The following is a 23,207-nucleotide window of genomic DNA, read 5'->3' on the forward strand; positions in this document are numbered from 1 at the left end:
AGTTTTCTCTTTGTTTTTGCTCTTCCAACCAAACTCCGTCATGGTGACATGGTGCTGGGCCCTCTTCCCTGAATCACTCTAACTGGACAGTCACATAGACATGAAACCATGTTCTCACCTCACTGCTCTGTGTCAGCATGACACACTGGGGAGTCAGTCTGTGTGCAATTCATTGGGTTGCCATATTTCTAATTCCTGGTCATTGGACCCCCAAAATCCCTCCCCTTGCCTCACCTCTTCTCCAAAGCTACGCTGCTGATTTGCCTCTTTTCCCCAAGGCACAACCCTTTTAATTTAATCCTCTCTTTCTCTCCCCCCGTCACTTGCTGGAGGGATTTTTTTTTCACTTCCTTCCCTCCACAGTGAGCCACAGAGAAGCTATTTTAGATTTTGGTAGGGGTGGCACCATTAACTATGATTCCACTAGGGTGCTCTTGAAAACTCTGTTTTTTTGGCAGATAACTTAGCAATTTGCGGACAGGTGCACTGTATCTAATCCATGTATAAAAGAAAGAAAATTAAATAACGATTAGACCCCTTAGACTTAGTGCTAATATGTTCTGATACCTTGTGAGAAGTGAATTAAAGGACACTGGTTCTATTTATAGTTTTAATGTATAGCCATTGTTGCTAATGCTACAGGGAGAGTGACCCCCCTCTGTACTCCTGGGTTCTATTTCAGATCTGGGAAGGCAGTGGGGTCTAGTGAAGGGGTTTTCAAAACTTTTTTCTCATAGCTCAGTTGAAGAAAATGGTTGATACCCATGTCCTAACATACTGTGACTAGTGTGGGCTCCGGGGTGGGACCGAGGAAAGGGGCAGGGTCAGGCCTGGGGCAGGAAGTGCTTATCTTGAGTGGCTCCCAGTGAGTGGTGCAGCCGGGGTGTCAAAGGCAGCGTCCTGCCTCTCCTGGCCCCGCAGACCAGGCCGCGCCGCAGAAGCAGCCGGCCGCAGGTTCCCAGCCAATGGGAGTGTGAAGCTAGTGCTCAGGCCAGGGGCAGTGCACAGAGCCCTGTGTGCTCTTCTGCCCCCCAGGGGCTGAGCCTGCTGCTGACCACTTCAGGGGCAGTGCACAGTCTGAAGTGCCAGGACAGGTGGGGAGCTATCTTAGCACCCCCCCACTGGTCACCCTGCAGCCACAGGAGCCAGTGCCTAACATTCCATGGCCCAATAATGGGTCACAACCCTGAGTCTGAAAACCACTCATCTAGTGGGTTACAAGAGAAGACATATTTGTGGATTATATAAGAACATAATTATAGCCAGACTGGGTCAGACCGATGGTCCATGTAGCCCAGTACCCCGTCTTCCAGCAATGCCCAATGCCATGTGCTTCCTGGGAAATGAACAGAACATGGAATCATTAAGTGATCCCTGCCCTACTGCCCACTCCCAGCTTCTCGCTCACAGAGGCTAGGGGCACCATCCCTGCCCCTCCTGGCCAATAGCCATTGAAGGACCTTATCCTCCATGAATGTATCTAGCTCCTTTTGGATCCATGTCATCATTTGGGCCTTCACTACACCCTCTGGCAAAGAGTGCTGCAGCTCAAATGCAAAGAAATACTATTGCTTCCTTGTTTTAGGTTTGCTACTTATTAGTTTCATGGGGTGAACCCTCGTTCTTGTGTTACGTGAAGGAATAAATAACAGTGAACAAAAATCTATCAGAGGGATTTTCCTGGAGTTTGTCTAATAACTTAAAACCTATCGTTCTGTATTTAATACATCCATTTTTTAAAAACCGAAATCAGTGCATTGTTTGAAGTGTAACGGGAAATCTTATTCTGGAGCTGGTGCATTTCTCTCTCCACATTGAGGGAGGGGCAGACTGGAGTATAAGGGTATACTGCCCAGGCTTCCAACCAGGGCAAGACTTTATCGTTCTGGGGTTGTAGGCTGGGTCACTGGGAGCTATCACTTGGAGCCTCTCCATTGTGGATTCATGAGCAGCTGGCGAAAGCTTTCATGTAATTCAGCTGGGTGTGTCCCTGCCTATGACTGTTTGTGTGAGTGCAGCTCCTGGAGGAGTTTGCGGCTTGCCACATTCTCACCGGGTAAGACAGGGGCCCACATTGGTAGGCCACAGGGCTTCGTGGTGCCTATTCTATTTGGAGAGCCCTCAAAGTCAATCACCGGGGCACTGCACGTATAATGAGATGGGCAGCTTGATCTTCGGGAAGAGATTGGCATGTCCTACTCTGGCACAGCATTTTAGGTGAGCTCCAAAGTGCATTGGCTGGAGATCTGTCAGAGATGTCACCCGTTGGTTATTCTATATGGTTACGCCTACACTACAACGTTAATTCAAACTAACTTAGTTCGAATTAGTTAATTCGAACTAAGCTAATTCGAACTAACGGATCCAGACTAAAAAACTAGTTTGAATTAGTGTTTTGCTAATTCGAACTAGCATGTCCACATTAAGTGGACCCTGAACCAGGCTTAAGGATGGCCGGAAGCAGTGCTGGCAGGGCATCAGAGGAGGACTTAGAGTGTGGAGATGCTGTCTCAGGCTAGCCGAGGGCTGTGCTTAAAGGGTACCGACCACCACCACGGACAGACAGTTCTCAGGGGTGCCCGTTAGTTCGAATTAACGTTGTAGTGTAGACATACCCTATTTGCTTATTTCAGAAAAGGGAGGCAGAGACAGAAAAGCAGCAAGAGGGGAGAAAAGAGTGAATCAGTTGCAAAACTGGAAGTGTCCAGATTGCAGGCAGTAGAAAAATAAAATACAACACAGGGAGGGGGCAGAGGCTGCCAGTCAAAGCTGGACACAAAAGGCTAAGGAACTGAGACAACAGATAGTGGAGGGACAGTGGAATCGCCAAGTGGAGTCGCTGGAGAAGCAGAATGAAATGCTTCCCCCTGCCCTGATTCCCACCTCTCCAAAAATCCAGTAATGAGAACAGGTGTGTCCTGCCTACACTGAGGCGGGTGATGTTGCTGAATACCTCGCTAACGCTGACAGACTGGGTGTGCTTTAGGAGATTCCCCATGACCGCAAGATGCCACGGAACTGGTACAGCTCCGGATATACCCAAGTGGTAGATAATTGTCATTCAAAGAAATGGTTTTGGAATAAATACGGACATACCCTGAAACCCAGAGTGGCATGTAGTAATGTAGTGAGGTCCAGTGGCCTCCTGCAGAGCCAAAGTGGAAGGGACCACTACGTGATCCCAAGTGGGCAGAAGCAGGCCATGCTCATCCTTCCCACTGGATGAGGGGTTCTGGGGTTCTGGGGGGCTGCAGCTGCTAAAAGAGAAAAAAGTCTCCTCTCTGCTGCTGAGATGAAAGACAGCAGCATGTCCTGACTGAGATGAGCAGTGGCCAGAGTTGGGGGAGCCAGTCGTTGACCAAAGCACCATAGAGCCACTGGGAGTGCCTGAGTCCTTCTACCCAGATGAACTGGAGCCCCCGCTGTGGGTCTAGGTGTCCCCCAAAGAGAGGGGAGGAAGTTTCCCAGGAGGAGCCAACTCTACTCTAGCTACATTGCAGTTGGAGATCATCTCAGCATGTTTCAGCGGGATTCCCCACTGATCCAGTGGTTTAAATCTCTGCTTCTCGTAGGGCCCTGAGCTGGTATGTGCTGGAGTAGGAATGGCCCACCTCTCTATAATCCTGAAACCCCACACTTGGATTGGCAGCTACCTGCCACTTGGCCAAGGAGCTTGTGATTTTTAGTCATCCACTGGAGCTAGGATGCCCAACCATCTTGCTGGTAGGCCCCAAATACAGGTCTAAACCATAGACAATTTTTTGCCTTAATGAAAGCCTCGGACTCCTACATGTTTGCACCTTTTTCCTGACTGCCAACTACTGCACTACCCCAACGGTTCCTGAATAATGTGGGTGATGGTCAGCAATGCAGTGAGGCAAAGTGGCCTCCCATTGATAGGTACCACTGCTATTTACTACAAGGAATCTAGAGAGGGGTGCTGGTGTTGATGGATATTTGGCTCTGTGTGTTTCCTCCATGTGCCATCTTGGCTCTGTACAGATAGCTATCACATTACAGCTTGAGGGAACTGCCCAATGATCATAAGATCTGCTCAGGCGTGAAGGCACTTGGCTAGGTTTGTTGTCAATGGAACATGGACCTAGATCTCTGGAACAATAACAGTGAGAGAGGGGGCCAAGACCGGTATGTCTGAGAGTGTAGCGGTACCCTGGTTCCTAGGTGCACCACTGGGAAGTCTGACATTCTTATCCAAGGAACAGACATTGAAGGACTATGGGTGTGTCTAGACTACAGGGTTTTGTTGACAAAAGTGGACTTTTGTCGACAAAACTAAACCTGCGTCTACACTACCGCTGAGTTCTGTCGACATAACGTCGACAGAACTCAGCAGTTTTGTCGATGCTGGTAAACCTCATTTTACGAGGAATAACACCTTTTGTTGACAGAGTTCTGTCGACAGAAGGCGTTATTGCATCTACACTGTCCTTTGCGTCTACACTGCCATGTCGACAAAGCAGCTTGCTTTGTCAACAGAACTGAATGTAATCTAGACGCCCTTTGTGGACAGAAGCTTTGTCGACAGTATCATTTCCCTATTGTCATTCCCTGAATCACCGCCAGAGAGACAGGTTGTAGCCGGTCAGTGCGGGCTCCTGATTCCTCTGTTATTCTCTGTGTGACCTCAGCCAAAGCAGACTAGCTAGAGCCTCAGTTTACCTATCTGTGTAATGGGGGATGTGTTCATCGTGGCTTTCTTTTGCTAGGTGCTCTGAAGATCGGTCAATTAAACATGCTGCACAGAAGGATGATAGTTCCTGTCAAGAATTACTGGCCTCTGATCCTGTAAATGCAGCCTCAACTGCCTGCAGAAAGTGCTTATGAGTCCCCCAGGGATTGTTCTCGAGATTTGTCTGCCTATACTCTCCCAACTCTGCTGGATATTTACAGTGGACCGGACCCTATGGAGTTCTCTGCATTATTCATAGTTTTCTTACTAATCAACCTCAATTTCCAAGTATGCACAAATGCCCAGAGCCCCAATTGCTCTCTGCCCCAGTGGCTGGCTCAGGATTTCTCATGTCCCACCGGGAAGGTCCCTGCATGACAGTGTATTCCTAAAGCTGGATAATTAAAAACACAGGCAGGCTTCTCTCCAGCCTGTTTTAACTCAGCGGTGTCTTCCTCCCTGGAGGCTGAGCCCACTGGGACTGCACAGAGCTGTGTTATAAACAGCCCACACCATGGGAGGGTTCTCTATGTGGGATGTTGCAGCAGATGCTGGGGCGAGACAGGTGAGGATCCGGCCGCCTAAGGGCGATTCCCTCAAGGACACGTCCATCTCGGAACTCACAGGTACCATCTCTTGCTGCGGGAGAAACCGAATCTAACACGGGCGGGATGGGTCAGGGACTAGCTCTGTGGTACCTTGTGCTTTGCACAGCTAGGAAACATCCCACGGCCCCTGCCACAGGGACTGAGTTTGCCCCAGTATCGTGGAATCCTAGAACACGAGAAATGGAAGGGATCTCAGGAGGTCAACGAGTCCAGTCCCCTGCCCTCATGGCAGGACCCAGCACCCTCTAAATCATCCATGAACAGGTGTCTGTCTAACCTGCCCTTAAATATCTCCTGTTTTGGAAATTCCACTCCCTAGCCCCCGCTTGCCCATGCTAAGTGGCCCTTTCAAACTTCAGTTTGCCTCTCCGGCAGGGGTTAGAATAATAGAATACTAGGACTGGAAGGGACCTCGAGAGTCATCGAGTACAGTCCCCTGCCCTCATGGCAGGACCAAATACTGTCTAGACCATCCCGGATAGACATTTCTCTAACCTACTCTTAAATATCTCCAGAGATGGGGATTCCACAACCTCCCTGGGCAATTTATTCCAGTGTTTGACCACCCTGACAGGTAGGAACTTTTTCCTAATGTCCAATCTAAACCTCCCTTGCTGCAGTTTAAATCAGAGACAATCTTTTCTTCAGACCTGGGCCCAGCACTGATCCTCCACCCATACTGTTACAGTTCACCATTTTCCAGGCGTTCTTGTGTATCCTCTTACAGTGGGGAGGCAGTTTCAAAATCCAGCTGAAAACGGATCATATTTTGCATCCCATTACAAGTATCAGCCTATCGAGCCAAGATATTTAAGGAGTATTGCAGGCCCCCACCTTCTGCACTTGGACTGCCAGAGTGGGGAACAGCCCTGACAGGGCCCTTCTCACCATAAACCATATGAATCTCTTCATAGACTCATAGAACACTAGAACTGGATGGGACCTCGAGAGGTCATCGAGTCCAGTCCCCTGCCCTCATGGCAGGACCATGCACCATCTAGACCATCCCTCACAGATGTTTATGTAACCAAAGATGAAAGAGAAAATCACGGCAGATAAAAGGTGAAAGTTAGAGAGGAGCATTAGGAGGAGCATTGCCAGCAAATCCAGGAACGTGATTATTCCCCTTTAGTCAGCTCTGGTGGGGCCACATCTGGAGTATTGTGTCCAGTTCTGCCTCCCTCCTCCCCACACACACACTATAGAAAGGACGTGAATGCATTGGAGAGGGTCCAGCGGAGGGCAACCAAAATGATGAGGAGGCTGGAGCACATGACCTGTGAGAAGGGGCTGAGGGATTTGGGCGTATTTAGTCTGCAGAAGAGAAGAGTGGGGGTGAAGGTGAGGATTTGAGAGCAGCCTTCAACTTCCTGAAGGGAGGTTCCAAAGAGGCTGGAGAGAGGCTGTTCTCAGTGGTGGCAGGTGGTAGAACAAGGAGCAATGGGCTCAAGTTGCAGTGGGGGAGGTCTAAGTTAGATATTAGGAAAAACTATTTCCGTAGGAGGATGGTGAAGTCCTGGGATGGGTTCCCTAGGGAGGGAGTGAACTCTCCATCCCTAGAGTTTTTTATGTCTCGGCTTGACAAAGCCCTGGCAGGGTTGATTGAGTTGGGTTGGTCCTGCTTTGGGCAGGGGGTGGGACTTGATGACTCCTGAGGTCTCTGCCAGCCCTGGGATTCTAGGATTCTAGAGAGTATGGGCAGAGTAGGGAACATGCAGAGTGGGGACAAGGATTCCTATAATTCTTCCAGGGAAACTCTCTATTATCTCCCTCCTTTGCAGCAGATGACAGCCTCCCCCTCTCCTATTAACAGCCAGAGCCCTGCGATATCAGGGGAGGAGGGGACAGTCTCTGTGCTTTCACGGAGAGCTGGCTCCTGAGGGCTTTCCTCCATTCTTACTGCATGGGGAGATTTGCCTCAGAGGAACCTGACTGAAGTACGGGCCATAGCCTAGAATTTGGACCTCAGTGTGCACCTCTTACCCTGAAGGATACATTGTGCCACCAACTCGATGCTAGAATCTGTTTGCTGGTGGGGCAGGACAGGTGGAGCAAAGAGAAGAACTCTGGCAAATGAATGAGGCCCAACCAACTTCACAGCCATGCGCCATCTTCCCTCCCAGTTTCATTTGACAAGATGTCTGTATTCTTAGGCTGTGTCTACACTGGGCTGCTTTTCCGGAATAACTTGCCAGCTGTCTACACTGGCCGCTTGCTTTTCCAGAAAAGCAACGACGATCTACTGTAAAATTGTCAGTGTTTTTCCGGAAAAACTATGCTGCTCCTGTTCGGGCAAAAGTCCTTTTCCGGAAAAACTGTTCCGGAAAAGGGCCAATGTAGACAGCTCAGTAGTCTTTTCTGCAAAAGAGCCCTGATCGCGAAAATGACGATCAGGGCTTTTTTCCAGAAAAGCGCATCTACATTGGCCACGGACGCTTTTCTGGAAAAAGTACTTTTCCCCAAAAGCATCCTGCCAATGTAGACGCGCTTTTTCCAGAAATACTGTTCCGTTTTAAGCATTTCCGGAAAAGGGTGCCAGCGTAGACGTAGCCTTATAGTTTAAACATTCAAAACAACGCAGCTGGTGCAGACAGAGATTGAGGAATTGCAGTCTAAACTTTTAAAGTCTGGCTAACTTTGGCAAGTGAAAATGAGGTCATCTAGTTGAAGGTGTCAGACAGACTTGATTAAGGGGGGCCCTGCCGGGTCCATGCATTTGTGAAAACACTTCAGTGGAAATCTTTGCTCTAGTAATGTCTGTTGCAAGGAGTTCCACAGGCTGCATATACTTTATGAAGTGCTTATCATGGCAGGGGACTGTCCATGAAGGCAGGGGACTGGATTCGACCTCTCGAGATCACTTCCAGTCCTAGTATTCTATGATTGATTCTATTCAGTGTTATATGGTTAAGAGTTTCAGTGTAATCCGATGTTTCTTTTTGGTGTGTTGAGACACAGTAAATATAAATGTTCTACCTAATTACATTAACAACAGATAGATAGAATTGAAGACATGAAGGGACCATTAGATCATCCAGTCTGACCTTCTTTAAGTGGAAGCCTAAAACGTCACCTTTGCATTGAGCTCCGTATCATGTGTTTCACTAATCCCTGGTCTACCCAAGGATTGCACATCACACAATCACAGATCCACAGGTTGAGAAGGTGCCACAGGGTTAACTAGTCTCACCCTCTAGGGAGATGCAGGGTTTTTGCCTCCAAACCAACCAAGAGAGATGACTGTCCCGCCTCCTTCGACACCCCCTTGTGCAGGAGTTTCCTCAACTTACCAAGGCAAATGTTACATTCTTAGAGTTAGGAAACTTATCCCGAGATGCCATAAAAATGTGCTTTGCTGTAGTTTGAACCCCTTGTCCTGGGACATGTCACAAGAGAGAATCACTTTTCCAACTTTTTTTTTTATGGAGACTTTCAAGTATCTGGAGAAGCCTTCCCTGTCCCTTCTAAATCTCGTTTTCCAAAGTAAAAGTATCCAGTTCTTTCAGCCTTTGCTCGTATGCCTCACATGCCATACATTGGTTTATCTTTGTTGCTCACCTCTAGATTGTTTCTAGTTTCCCCACAGACTTTGAGAAAGACACTAGACCCTAAGGCTTCGTCAGCACTGAGGGTACGTCTAGACTACAGGCTTCTGTCGACAGAAGTTTTGTCGACAGATACTGTCGACAAAACTTCTGTCGACAAAGCACGTCCAGACTACATTGAGTTCTGTCGACAAAGCAAGCTGCTTTTGTCGACATGGTAGTCTGGACGCAAAGGATAGTTTCCATTCAATAACACCTTCTGTCGACAGAAACTCTGTCGACAGAAGGTGTTATTCCTCGTAAAATGAGGTTTACATACGTCGACAAAACTGCTGAGTTCTGTCGACGTTATGTCGACAGAACTCAGCGGTAGTGTGGACGCAGGTATAGTTTTGTCGACAAAAGTCCACTTTTGTCGACAAAACTCTGTAGTCTAGACACACCCTGAGTAGAGTGGCACCGTCACCTTTCAAGACTTGCATTCCATGCCTCTCTTAACGCAGTCAAAATTCCATTTCCCTTTTCTGTAGTAGAAAAAAAATCCATACCACTGAAGGATGTAGCTATATCAACTGAAGGGGAAATCTCGCTCCCCTGGGGTACGAGGCTGGAGGTCAAATCAAATCAGTGAGGCAGGAGAGAAACCTAGAAGGGAAAACTTTATTATGCATGCATGCAGGCTGGCAGCCGTAGCAGTCAGCCCTGAGTTACAGGGTTTTTGATCCTTTATACAGAATGCTTAGACAGTTCAGTTGTGGATTGTTATTCTTTAACTCTCTGCATGTTGGGTCCTTCAAAGTATTTGAATGCTTCAATATCTTTGATATAGGTGAGAGGATTATTCTAAGAGGGGTGGTTGAGATTCTGTGGCCTGCACTGTGCAGGGGGTCAGACTAGATGATCATAATGGTCCCTTCTGACCTTAAAGTCTATGAATCTATGAATCTATGAACATATCAAAGTCTCAGCAGAAGTACTCTGAGACTTCTGTTCACCCCAGGAGTGCTAGAAGTAAGTTTTACAAAACAAAGGCACATGAGAATGTGGAGTGAGTGGTCTTACAAGGCAAACTGTGACAAAGATAAGAGTTTACATGATAATTTGTGTCAGACTAGGAGTATCCATGAATTTGAGATAGTCATTTGTAAGGGTCTTTGATTAGAGTTAATTTGAGTTCACTCTGATACAGGGAGAGAGATCTGGAAAACTTTTAACCCTTACACCAGTTTTCTTTAGAGAGTTTTGATTTCTGCACAATTGGAGTTATTTGATTTTCCCCACACAACCATACCCTGTCATACACAGCATGAGGTTAAAGGAAGAACTGTTCATCATTCCACACACCACCTTTAGGGAAATGGAATAAATAAGATGTTGGGAGAAGGTATGTTCCAGATTTTGAGCAAGTAGGTGAATGAGGAGCTGCCGATGACATGGAGTCTCTAGCCTCTAAAGAACAAGAAGGAATAATCAGTATCCACCCTTCTATTTGCTGTGGTGGCCTATTGCGGTCCGAGGCACCATCAAGTATGACATTGACATTAGTAGGCTCAGCTGTTCATAATTTATTTCTCTGAAGCATCACAATGTCATTATTCACTGTGTGAAGAGCAACTGAACTGCTTCGCCTGTGTAATGCATATAGTGTTTCATATTAAAATGCTCTCCATCCAGGTATTGGTACTGTGGCCACCATTGACAATCCAGGGCACATACAGAAAGTCAAGGGCACGTGTGGTACATTCCAGAGACACCGTTGTGCCTCAGCAGTGGAGACCTTCTTCTCTCCTGCTCCATGTCAGCTTCCAACACAACCAATGTCACCAACCCCTCCATCTTCATCCTGCTGGGCATTCCTGGCCTGGAGGAGGCCCATGTGTGGATCTCCATCCCCTTCTGCGCCATGTACGTCATAGCCCTCTTGGGGAACTTCACCATCCTGTTCATTGTGAAGAGGGAGCCGAGCCTCCATGAGCCCATGTACTATTTCCTCTGCATGCTGGCCTCCACTGACCTGGTCCTGTCCACATCCGTTGTGCCCAAAACCCTCAGCATCTTCTGGTTCAATTCCAGGGAGATCGATTTCGGAGCCTGCCTCACCCAGCTGTACTTCATTCACTGCTTCATAGTAATGGAGACGGGGATCTTCGTGGCCATGGCTTTGGATCGCTACGTGGCCATCTGCCATCCCCTGAGACATTCCACCATCCTCGCAAACCCTGTGGTGGCCAAGGTTGGGCTGGCCGTGGTGCTGCGCAGCGTCATACTTGGATTGCCCTTTCCCTTCCTGGTGAGACGGTGCTCTGATTACAGAACCAACGTCATCCCCCACACCTATTGCGAGCAAATAGCTGTGGTGACCCTGGCCTGTGCGGACACCCATGTCAGTAGACACTACGGCCTGTCTGTGACATTCTTGGAGACCGGTATGGATGTATTTTTAATCACTGTGTCCTATACGCAGATCCTGAGGGCCATCTTCAGCCTCCCTACAAAGGACGCCCGGCTGAAAACTTTTGGGACCTGCGGCGCCCACCTTTGTGCTATGTTAACCTTTTACATCCCGGGTCTCTTCTCCGTCCTTATGCAGAGATTCGGCCACAATGTGGTTCCACATTTCCATGTTCTCATGGCCAATGTGTACCTCCTGGTGCCCCCCATGCTAAATCCCATTATCTATGGGGTGAGGACCAGACAGATCCGGAACAGGCTGCTCCAGCTCTGTACCCAGAAAGGGACCTGAATGTTTTTTCTCCTGATGCAGTGGCCATTTGACCAAGCTCTGTGCAGAGCTCATTGGTGACACGGGGCTGGACCTTTGTCTCGAATCACCTACTAGACAGTCAAACTGACATCAAACACTTTCCTGATCTTACTGTGGTAGGTCAGAACGGCGACGTTAGGAATCAGTTCATGGGTTGCCACCTCTCCAATTGCCGGTAACTGGGCAAGGGGACAGAGAGAGGAGGGGTTGGTCCAGCCCTTTAATATCACAGACAGTGGATGAGCCAGTAGAAGCTGGGGCAGTAGAGAGGTACCAGGGTGGCAGAGCAGTCTCTGGTTGCAGGACTGTGGCTGGAGCTGGAGGACAAGCCAGGAGTTAGAGGAGGTGGTTCCTGACTCCCGACACGAGAACTCACCTGGGCAACAAGGACTGGAGTGTGGGAGGTGCTGCACCCAGGTTACAGGGGTTTCTAGGCTATGTACGGAAGCCCGAGGGACTGTTGATATGCTCTTCCATGGGGAGACACTGCTTTGTTGAAATCCTATTTGGTGCGTAGTGTGATTAGAGTGTGATTTCACTTATTTCCGAGGAAAGCATCGGTAGTCAGTTTGCCACCACGGTGAGTCAACAGAAATCTCTCTTTCTGAAGTCAATAAACATGCCTTTACTTTTATACCCCTCAAACAGACTGCTTTGCTTGGCCTGTGGGGAGGTTGTGGAATCCTCATCTGTGAAGATATTTAAGAGTAGGTTAGATAAATGTCTGTCAGGGATGGTCTAGACAGTACTTGGGGGCTAGTGTAGACATAACCAGAGCGAGCTTTGTGCAGGGCTGGCTGCTGAGCTGAGAATGGGCCATATTCTCTGAATTACTTGCTGGAGAATGAGGGAAACATTAAACCCTTTCTCATCTACACTGTGCCCTCTGAGGGGCACCAACTGGGGAATCAGCCCATGTGGAGTTCACTGGCTTGTCATCTGGTAACCGGACACTCATTGCTCCAACTTTCTATCAAAATTGCACCCCTGCTCTGTTTCTTCCCTGGCAAGGCCTCACCCCTATTGCTTGCTCTTCTCCTCTGCTACTCTTCCCTCATGTCTCACCAGACCTTCCTCCTCCCCATCAGGAGCTACAAAGCACCCATTTCAGACTCTGATGGGAGGCACTATTCCTGGGATGACAGAGACTAGTTCGGCTCCTGAAAGCAGTCTGTCTGTCTGTCTGTCTGTCTGTCTGTCTGTCTGTCTCTCTCTCTCTCTCTGTGTGTCTCTCTCTCTCTGTTTTGTGGAGATGGGGAGCTCAGTGAGCAGTTAGTTATCAAAAGCCCTGTGTCTATGTCCCTTTATAAAAGAAAGAGAATTAATTGAATAATTTACATACTCGGCTCTGACACTGAGGGTATGTCTACACTACAGCGCTAATTCATAGAATCATAGAATCATAGAATCATAGGACTGGAAGGGACCTCGAGAGGTCATCGAGTCCAGCCCCCTGCCCTCAAGGCAGGATCAAGCTCCGTCTACAATTAGTTAATTCGAACTAAGCTAATGCGAACTAACGCATCTAGAACTAAAAACTAGTTCGAATTAGTGTTTTGCTAATTCGAACTAGCGCATCCACACTGATTGGACGCAGGGGGGCATTTAAGGGCGGCTGAAACCGGTTCTGGCAGGGCATCAGGTCAGTAGTTGCTTTGTGTGGCTGCTGTCTGAGGCTATCTGAGGCTCATGCTTAAAGGGACCCCCCCGGACAGCCGGTTCTCAGCTTTTCCTGCTTGCTTGCCAACCTCGCCGAGGGACAGCAAAGCGTTGGTCTCTGTGCCCGTCTGTGTCGGTGCTTCCCTTCGGGGGCGCCGCCACAGGTGGCAACATAGAGCCACAGCTGGCCCTGCACCTTCTGGTGCATTTTCTGGACTTGCTGCTCCAAGCCTACCACCAATGGCTCGAGGCTGCCTGGCACCTCCTGGTGCACGTCAGCCCTCTGCCTCTCCACCTGGCTGCCCTGGGGGCCGTGGAGGAGCCGCGGCGGCGCCCCGGCACCGGCGTGCCCCGCCACATCTGGCGTCTGGACACCAGCAGCGACTGGTGGGACCGCATCGTCCTGGAGCACTGGGAGGACCGACAGTGGACCCAGAATTTTAGGATGAGGAGGGACACCTTCCTGGATCTCTGTGAGTGGCTCACCCCTGCCCTGCGCAGAAGGGACACTCGCATGAGGCCCGCCATCCCCCTCCAGAAGCGGGTGGCCATCGCCCTCTGGAAGCTCTCCACGCCGGATAGCTACCGATCCGTCGGGAACCAGTTCAGCGTGGGGAGATCCACCGTCGGGGCGGTGCTCATGCAGGTATGGCACTTGTCGGCCAATGAGCCGGGGGGGAAGGGGGCTGCGAGGAGGGGATGGGCTGCCCCAGGGACAAAGGGGGGGCCGGGAGGAGGCGAATGCGCCCCGCACCGGAGGGGTTGGTCTGTCCCGGCCGTACTACACACCGCCAGGGGGGTTGCTTCCAGGACTGGGGCGCGGGGCACTGCCAGGGCACGAATGTTCCCAGCCACCCGGGCGCCCCACTGATTGGCGCTTTTCTGTGTCTCTCTCCGCAGGTGGTCAAGGCCATCAACCGGGTGCTGCTCCACAGGGTGGTCCGCCTCGCCGACCCGGATGCCGTCATCCGGGGATTCAGCGCCCTCGGCTTCCCCAACTGCGGGGGGGCCATCGACGGGACGCACATCCCCATCCATGCCCCAGAACACCAGGCATCCCGGTACGTCAACCACAAGGGGTACTTCTCCATCCTCCTGCAGGCCGTGTGTGACCACCGGGGACAGTTCACGGACATTAATGTGGGCTGGTTCGGCAAAGCACACGACGCCCGGGTGTACCGCAACTCCTGCATGCGCCAGCGGCTGCAGGCCGGGACCTTCTTCCCCGACCGCCACATCAGGGTTGGGGACGTGGACATGCCCGTGTTCCTGGTGGGGGATGCCGCTTACCCACTGCAGCCGTGGCTGATGAAGCCCTAAATGGGGCACCTCAATCCCTCCCGCCAGGCCTTCAATGCCAGGCTGACCAGGGCCCGCATCGTGGTGGAGGGGGCCTTCGGGCGACTGAAAGCCCACTTTCGATGCTTCCTCACCCGTCTGGACCTGGCCGAGCACAACATCCCTCCCGTGGTGGCAGCATGTTGTGTGCTCCACAATTTGTGTGAGCAAAAGGGGGAGGCTTTCTTGCCAGCCTGGATGGCTGAGGCTGACCGCATGGCTGGACGCTACGGTCAGCCCCACACCGCCGCCATCCAGGAAGCCCAGCGGGGGGCTGTCCGGATCCGGGAATCCCTGCGGGAGAGCTTCCAGGTGGAGGAGGAGGACTGACCTCTCCCTTGCATGCCCCACTGGGGCCTTCTTCCACCCTACCCCCCTTCCCCTTTCCCTCCCTACCTACTGTCAAATAAAGACACCTGTTTTTCAAACAAAAACGTATGTTTATTTCACATAACTGGGGTGGGGGAAGGGAGGAATGAGGGTGCGAGAGGGGAGGGGGAAACCTGGGACGAGGGAGCTGGAAGGGGAGGGAAGGGAGGAAGGGAAAGGAAAGCTCAGGGCTGGGAGTCCGGCTGCCTCTCCCGTCTCGCCACACTGCGGGTCCGGGGGCGTCGGTGGGGAATGGTTGTGGAGGGTGGGGCAGGAGGGACGGGGGGTTTGGAGGAAGCAGGAGCGGGAGCAGGAGGGGGAGCTGGGGGAGCAGGGGGAGCAGGAGGGGGAGCAGGGGGAGCAGGAGCAGGAGAAATTGGGAAGCGGTCGAGCAGGCTCTGGAGGTGGCCTCGCAGGGCACGGCCCAGCTCCTCCAGGGCCTCCAAACTCCTCCAGCACAGCCTCAGGTCCTCCTGGACCCAGTGGTCCTGGGTGCGGAGCTGGTGATCCAGGAACCGGAGGTGCCGCCTCTGGTAGTCCTCCTCATTCCTGGCTCTCCTGCTTGCCCGGGCACGGGCAGCTGCTGCAGGCAGTGTGGTACGCCCTGCAGGCCCAGGTGCTGCGGCTGTGCTGCAACAAGACCAGCGGTCAATTACCCCAGGGGCCCAGGTGTGTGAAACCCAGCTCCCCTCTGCAAGGCCAGGGCCCCTGCAGGATCCCCAGGTGCTGCTCCGTGGTGGGCAAGGCCCAGGCACACGGTCCCAGGGCTGCCTCTCGCCCCAGCCCCCCGTACACATAAGGGGAGCACGATGGTACTCACAGGTGGACGCCTCCCCGGCCTCGGACGACACAGGCGAGCGGCTCTGTGGGGTGCCTCCCTGGGCAGGCTGCCGGCAGGCTCCTGGCTCTCGGAGCCCTCCTCCTCCTCCTCCGTCTCCTGGAGCAGTCCCTCTGCCCCGGGGTCTATCACGTCCCGGGGGGCAGGGACGGCATGAGCCCCCAGGAGGCGGTCCAGGGCATGGAAGTGGGGGCAGGCCTCCGGGTTGTCCCCTGGCAGGCAGGCCCGGGAGTAGGACTGCCGCAGGTCTTTGATCTTGCAGTGCACCTGCTCCCGGCTGCGCTGGTGGCCCCTGGTGGCCAGGCTGGCAGCCATGCGGCTGTAGACGGCCGCGTTCCTGTGGCTAGTGTGGAGATCATGGACATTGGAGGCTTCCCCCCAAACCTCGATGAGGTCCACGATCTCCGCACTAGACCACGCAGGCGCCCGCCTCTTGCGCCCCCGGGCAGGCTCCTGGGAGCCGCCAGGCTGGTCCTGGGGAGCAGTGGAGGGCTGGGTGTCCTCGGGTGGCTGGCTCATGTTGTGGCAGGTGCAGGGTCTGCTGGCATGGGTGCTAGCAGCCTTGCAACTGGCACAAACTGTGTAGCCAGCCCGTGGCCCTTTAAGGGCTCCGGGGCCGGAAGGGGGGCAATAGAGTTTCCCTGGTGTTGGCCAGAGTGGCCACCAGGGAAACCTGGGAAGGGCTAGCCTACCACTAGTTCGAATTAAGGGTCTACACAGCCCTTAATTCGAACAAGTAAATTCGAACTAGGCTTAATCCTCGTAAAATGAGGATTACCTAGTTCAAACTAAGCGCTCCATTAGTTCAAATTAAGTTTGAACTAACGGAGCGCTAGTGTAGCGCCTATGAAAGTTAGTTCGAACTAACTTTGTAGTGTAGACATACCCTTTGTTACTAAATCTCTGGAGAGACCTCATTAAGCGTCTATGCTAGGAGTTGGGAATATTTTTGAGGGCCTGGGGCCACTGACACACGTAAAACATCAGTCAGGGGTTGCACACAAGTGACGTAGCCCCCACCTGAGAAAGACACTCCCCACATTCCTCTCACATACCAGAACCTGGGGGGTCAGGCTAGTAGATTTCCCACCCCACAGGGGAGCAGTGGTGGTGCTTAAATTCCAGCATGAGCTTCCCAATGCTGAGGGGAGTCCCCAGTCTTGGGGGCCGGATCCAGACCACAACTGGTTCCCGGGCCTCAGGTTTTCCAGCTGTGTAGACACTTAATTCGGAATAGGGGGCCTCCAGCCCTTCCCAGGGAGCCCTGGTGGCCACTCTGGGCACAACCATGAAAACCTACTCTCCTCTCCCCCAGCCCTGGAGCCATTAAAGGGGTAGACTCTGGCCACAGTGTCTGTGCCAGCTCCAAGCCTGCCAGCCCAGAGCCAGCAGTGGCCACCGAGGCCCCAACCCAGTGGCTCCAAAACATGAGCCAGCAAGCCACTGGCAGCCAGCCCTCCACCTCTCCCCAGGAGCAGTCTGCTAGCTCCCAGGAACCTGACAGGCTGCTCCCAGGAACAGGACTGCTTTGCTGTCCCTCATTGAGGTAGACAAGTAAGCGGGGAACCCTGAGAACTGTCTGTCCGGGGTGGGGGTAGGGTCCCTTTAAGCACGGAGCTCAGTTAACCTCAGGCAGCAGCCCCACACACTAAGTCCTAACCTGATGCCCTGCCAGCACTACTTCCGGCCAGCCTTAACTTCAATTCAGGGTCCACTCAATGTGGATGCACTATTTCTAATTAGAAAAACGCTATTTCGATGTAGTCTTTGTCTGTGTCTAGACTGGCAAATTTTTCTGCAAAATCATCTGCTTTTGAGGAAAAACTTGCCAGCTGTCTGCATTGGCCACTTGAATTTCCGCAAAAGCACTGACGACCTCATGTAAGATTGTCAGTGCTTTTGCGGAAATATTATGCTGCTCCCGTTCGGGCAAAAGTATTTTGCTGAAAGACTTTTGTGCAAAAGGGCCAGTGTAGACAGCAGAGATTTCTTTTCCTCAAAAAAGACCCGATCACGAAAATGGCGATAGGGGCTTTTTTGCGGAAAAGCGTGTCTAGATTGGCCACGGACGCTTTTCCACAAAAAGTGCTTTTGTGGAAAAGTGTCCATGCCAATCTAGATGCTCTTTTCCGAAAATGCTTTTAACAGAAAACTTTATGCATTATTAACTAATTCGAAATAAGTTCATTCAAAATAGCGCTGTAGTGTAGACATATCCTCAGAGATTTATTAGGACTTAAACTTTCACTTCACCAGACAAATTGAAGTGGAAGTCACAGAAGCAGGAGTCTAGATGAGGAGGAAGTTGCTTGGGTTAATGAGGTTAGTTGAGTCAGGCTGGGAGTGGCTCGTTCACAGCCGTTGATGTGGAGATGTGACTATCCCCAGCAGGGAAATTGCCTTTGTAGTGTGTTAACCATTTGAGATCCCTGTTCAGTCCTAAGCTGATAGCGTTAAATTTCAAATGAATTCCAGTTCCGCCGTCTCCTTTGGTAATCAGGGTTTGCAATTCTCATACACACATCTCAAGTTGGAAACTAAAGGCAGTCAAGGCTCCCACCCCCTAGCCCTTAAATGGTGCCCAGATGGACCCCCGGTGTTTTGGGGCTGGGACAGGAGCTGATGTAGCCTGACAAATGCTTGCTTGCTAGGAGACGGCGACCCCAACTGAGTATAGTCTGGTGGGGATAAATGACGTATCGCCTGTCGCAGCCCTCTAGCAACCAGACACTGCCGTATCCCTCTGTAAGCCATCTGTCTTAGTCCTGGGTCCCAGACTGGTGCTCAGGCTTGTAAATATATGCCCAAAGGTCCAATCAAACCCCAGGCCCTGAGAACAGGACAGGGCAGACAAACAAATAGCAGTGCCCCAGTTCGTAAGGTTTGGTCAGGACAGCAAAGCAAACACAGTCCCACAACAATAGACCACTGAGAAGGGAGAGGGGGAGACTGCCACCTGGTATGTGCGGTGGAAGGGGGGACATGGCCCCTCCCTACTCCACGGCATCCCAGCAAAGGACCCTGGCTGCCACTGAGGTCAGCAGGGATCTGACCCGCAAAGTGCTGATACCCTAGAGGGTGCTGAGTCAACTATGACTCAGTGACGCATGCAAGGACATGTGAGTAAATCACATGACTCTGAACTCCATATTGGTACCTGTATTTTTCACAAATGGGCAGGGAACTTGGCTTGCACCAAAGGGAACGCCACTATACACAAGAAACTATAAAAAGGGACAGTGACATCATTAAGTGGCCATCCGGAAGGAAACCTGAAAACACTCGAGGAAGAGACTGAATTGTGGGCAGTGCTGGACCCAGGCTGCAGGAATTTCTAGTCTATGTATGCAGCCATGAAGATTTCCTTGGACTATCGAACAGAGTGTGACGCTGCTTGGTGGAAACCTTATTCAACGTGGAAGTTCAGGTCTCCAATGGCAGAGAAAATTAATTCAAGGTACGCAACTCCAGCTACGAGAATTGCATAGCTAGAGCCAAAACACCTTGCATCGATTTTCTGGGGCAGCCCCACAGTTGGAAGTTGATAGGAGAAACTGGAAGGAGTTTGGGGTTGAGATAGAAGCTCTCAGCATTCGATTTAGAGAGTCTTTACTAGACCTGCTAAATCAAACATTGGACGTTTGATCTCTGAAGAATCAGTCATCTCCAAAGTGAAGACCTAGTCCCTAAGACTTACATTGTGTTTGTATTTATTTCTTAGGGAACCATCATTGGCCTGTTTCCTATTAGTTATAGACAATACACACATACACATATTACCTAAAAGAGTGTGGTTTGCTTGAAGCGTGGGTAAAAACCACAGCTCAGTTAAGAAATACTAGTATTTGGTCCCCTCCAAGTCAAGGGAGCGGTGGAATGGGTAATAAATTCAGATAGATCTGTCTTTTGAGCAGGGCAGGATGGCACAGCGCTGGGGTCCTAAGCTGGAAACTGGGGGTATATTGTCCGGAGCCCCCCTTCCTGGGGATATTGGTGTGAATGAAGGTTTAGAAAGCTTTGCAGCTTGTCACAACATCACAAAACAAGATTGACCCCAGATCAGTGAGACAGGAATGTGATCTGTTCCCCACTTCCAGCTGGCACCCTTCCGAGAGACCCACCACAGTGTTTGTGGATAGGAGGAGGCTGGCCAGCACTTGGTGTCTAAAGGGTTAAGCTCAGGTGGCTAAGGGTGTTGGCAGGGGTCCAGAGGAACCAAGGGATACAGTGCTGAAATTTGGATTGTATATAGAGACCTTGCCTGCTCTGTTCTTGGGTGAAGTTTATGCCAGGAGTTGAGAGACAGAGAAGCTGTGTCTACATTAGCACCCTTTTCTGGAAAAGGGATGCTAATGAGACACTTCGGAATTGCAAATGCCGCGGGGGATTTAAATATCCCCTGCAGCATTTGCATGAACATGGCTGCCGCTTTTTTCCGGCTCAGGGTTTTGCCGGAGAAAAGCGCCAGTCTAGACGGGATCTTGCGGAAAATAAACCCTTTTCCGGAAGATCCCTTATTCCTACTTGAAAGTGAGAATAAGGGATCTTCCGGAAAAGGGTTTATTTTCCGCAAGATCCCGTCTAGACTGGCACTTTTCTATGGCAAAACCCCGAGCCAGAAAAAAGCGGCAGCCATGTTCATGCAAATGCCGCGGGGGATATTTAAATCCCCCGCGGCATTTGCAATTCCGAAGTGTCTCATTAGCATCCCTTTTCCGGAAAAGGGTGCCAATGTAGACACAGCCAGAATGTTTGGAACCCAGACAGGACTACCATGCCTCCAAGGAATTCAGGGCATGGTAATGGAGTGAACCATGAAGGGATCATAAGTAAATAAAGGGAAAATGTATATTTAGTTGCCATTGGGGTATTTTTCTTTCTTTTGGTTGACTAGTTAAACTTCTCTGTGTGAATTCCACTTGCCTTCCCTTCTCTATTCACAATCCTTAAGCTACAGCCCAAAGAGATTGTTCTTTGTGTTTTGATCTGTTCGTTTCTTAGTTGCTCAGTATCACTAGGAACCGAATATGCTTGATCAAGTAGATCTTTTGTTTTCTTAAAAAAACATCCCTTTTTTAAGGTGATGATTTGATTCTGGTGTCTGGTTTCAGAGTCTGGAGAAGGATGGCAGGAGACAAATCGCATGATCATTGTCTTCAGTCCACCCCCTCTGGGGCACCTGGTGCTGGCCACTATCGGCAGACAGGATACTGGGCTAGATGGACCTTTGGTCTGACCCAGTACGGCCGTTCTTATGTTCTTATGTGTCCTAGAAGGTAACAGGAGGCTTCTGTGTGTGTCTGCCTAACCTGGGAGGTCAGCTAAGAAACCATTTGTTTTCTGTGTTTTCTTTTGTTACTTTTTTCAAGCTCTCTAGTGGCAGAAGCGTTTGGGGTATCCCTGGGGGAGCAATTCAAGTGCTCCTTCCTGATTTTTCGGGGCTTACAAAAATGGTTAGGGGTTTGGAACATGTGCCATATGAAGAGATATTAAAAAGACTGGGACTGTCCAGCTAAGAAAAAAGGATACTGAAGGGAGGGGGATATGATAGAGGTCTGTAAAATTATGACACATGGGAAGAATGTGAATAAGGAAACGTTATTTACTTGTTCCAATAACATAAGAACTAGGGGTCATCAAATGAAATTAATAGGAAGCAGCTTTAAAACAAACAAAAGAAAATATTTCTTCATGCAGCTCACAGTCAGTCTGTGGAACTCCTTGCCAGTGGATGTTGTGAAGACCAGGACTTTAACAGGGTTCAAAAAGGAACTAGATACATTCCTGAAGGGTTGATCCATCAACACTTATTAGCCAGGATGGGTAGGAATGGCATCCCTTGACTCTGTTTGTCAGAGGCTGGAAATAGATGACAGGAGAGGGATGGTGTAGCGGTTCGGGGGTGCGATCACCCCCTCTCCGGAGGAGGGGGGGTCTGCGAACCCTCTGCCCCCTCTTCGGTCCCTTGTTGAGTCCCGGGCCTATGCTAGGGAGTCCCGGGTCTGGGTGCGATCACCCCCTCCGAGGCGGGAGGGGGGGGTCAGCGAACCCTCTGGTCGTTACCCGTCCAAGCGGGGTGAGGCGTCGGCCCCTGTCCGGGGTTCCCTTTCCCCCACGGTGTCCGCCTTGTAGTCTCTTTTCTTGGGTCGTTGGGAGCGGGTTGCTCCTCCAAGGGAGGGAGGGGGACCCGGTCCCTCCCTCTCTCCGGGTCCCAGCCCGGGGCCCTGGATGCCGGGGCTGGCTAGTGCCCCGGCGTGGTGGACGGGGGGAAGGGAGAATTCGCTCCGCCCTTAAGCTCGTCCACCCACGGCCGCCAAAAGCGCCCTGCCCCGGGCTCCTTCCTCCCTCCAGGTACCTCCTGCGAATCGCCCCCGGTGCCCCCAGGCCTACCCTGGTTCGGCGGTCTGTGGCGTCCGGAGTTCGGGTGAAGTCTCCGGGGCGGGTTCTCCGGGCCCTCCGGGCCCGGTCTGCCCCTGGCTGTCCCGTTTCCTCCTGGCCTGGCGCGGCGGGGTCTGCCCGCCGTCCGGCAAGGGACTGACTGATCGCCAGGGGCAGTGGCTGTCCCGGAGACCCCGGGACCACCGCCGGGCGGATAGCCGGGCTACACGGCGTTCGGACTCCGTCCCGTGGCGGGGGCCGCTCCTCCGCCGCTGCGAAGAGCCTGCCTCCTGCCCCGTTGGCGGCGGGCCCCTTTGAATTGGCCCGCCGCGCCGGCCGCCGCCTGGAGCTCCACCCCTTCCGGGCATGTCCCGGCGTGCGGCCTAGCGAGATGGCTGCGTCCCTCCGCCCCGCCCCCACCGTGCGGGGCCTCGGGGGACGGGCCGTACTTGCGCTGCCGGCGCAGGCGCGGTGGTAGCGTCCCCGTCTGCCTCTCCCTCCGGCTCGCGCTGCGGGAGCCCTGGAGGGTCCAGACCTGGCCGTCAGCCCCCAGCCGGCGGGGGGTCCAGCTGCCCCGCCCCCAGGTCAGTGACGGCCTGTCACAGATGGCTTAAGGATTCCCTGTTGTGTTCACTCCCTCAGGAGCAACTGGCATTGGCCACTGTTAGAAGACAGGACACTGGGCCTTTGGTCTCACCCAGCACAGCTATTCTTATGTTCTTATACTCTCACGTTAAAATCTCTCTGTATTGTTCATTAAAGGGTTGTACATTTTTTCCTCCTAAAATAGACTTAGAATGTAAAAGGGCAGTCTGTTTGGGAAAAGAGATGGGTGCATTGTCCTCCCTACATTGAGAGGAGGGCACCTGGGTAACATACCAGCACTTGTCCAAGGCAGGGAACGGTAAGGAACTGCTTGGAACCTCCCTATTGTTGGTCCATGAGAGCCTGGTGACAGAGTCCATGAAACAGGAGCTGTGTAGGTGTGTGTCTGCATGGTGCTGCAAGTCCCAGACAG

The 23,207-nt window shown here is 51.7% G+C and overlaps 1 protein-coding gene across 1 annotated transcript; it reads left to right on the top strand.

Moving 5' to 3' along the window:
- The first annotated feature begins 10,638 nt into the window (after window positions 1–10,638).
- On the top strand, window positions 10,639–11,586 carry LOC142827674 (olfactory receptor 52M1-like). The gene has a single exon (XM_075923172.1). It carries the CDS (start codon window positions 10,639–10,641, stop codon window positions 11,584–11,586), a length of 948 nt encoding a protein of 315 aa, XP_075779287.1.
- Window positions 11,587–23,207: the final 11,621 nt, after the last annotated feature.

This window comes from Pelodiscus sinensis, chromosome 1 (genome assembly GCF_049634645.1).
Source record: "Pelodiscus sinensis isolate JC-2024 chromosome 1, ASM4963464v1, whole genome shotgun sequence".
Taxonomy (NCBI): domain Eukaryota; kingdom Metazoa; phylum Chordata; order Testudines; family Trionychidae; genus Pelodiscus; species Pelodiscus sinensis.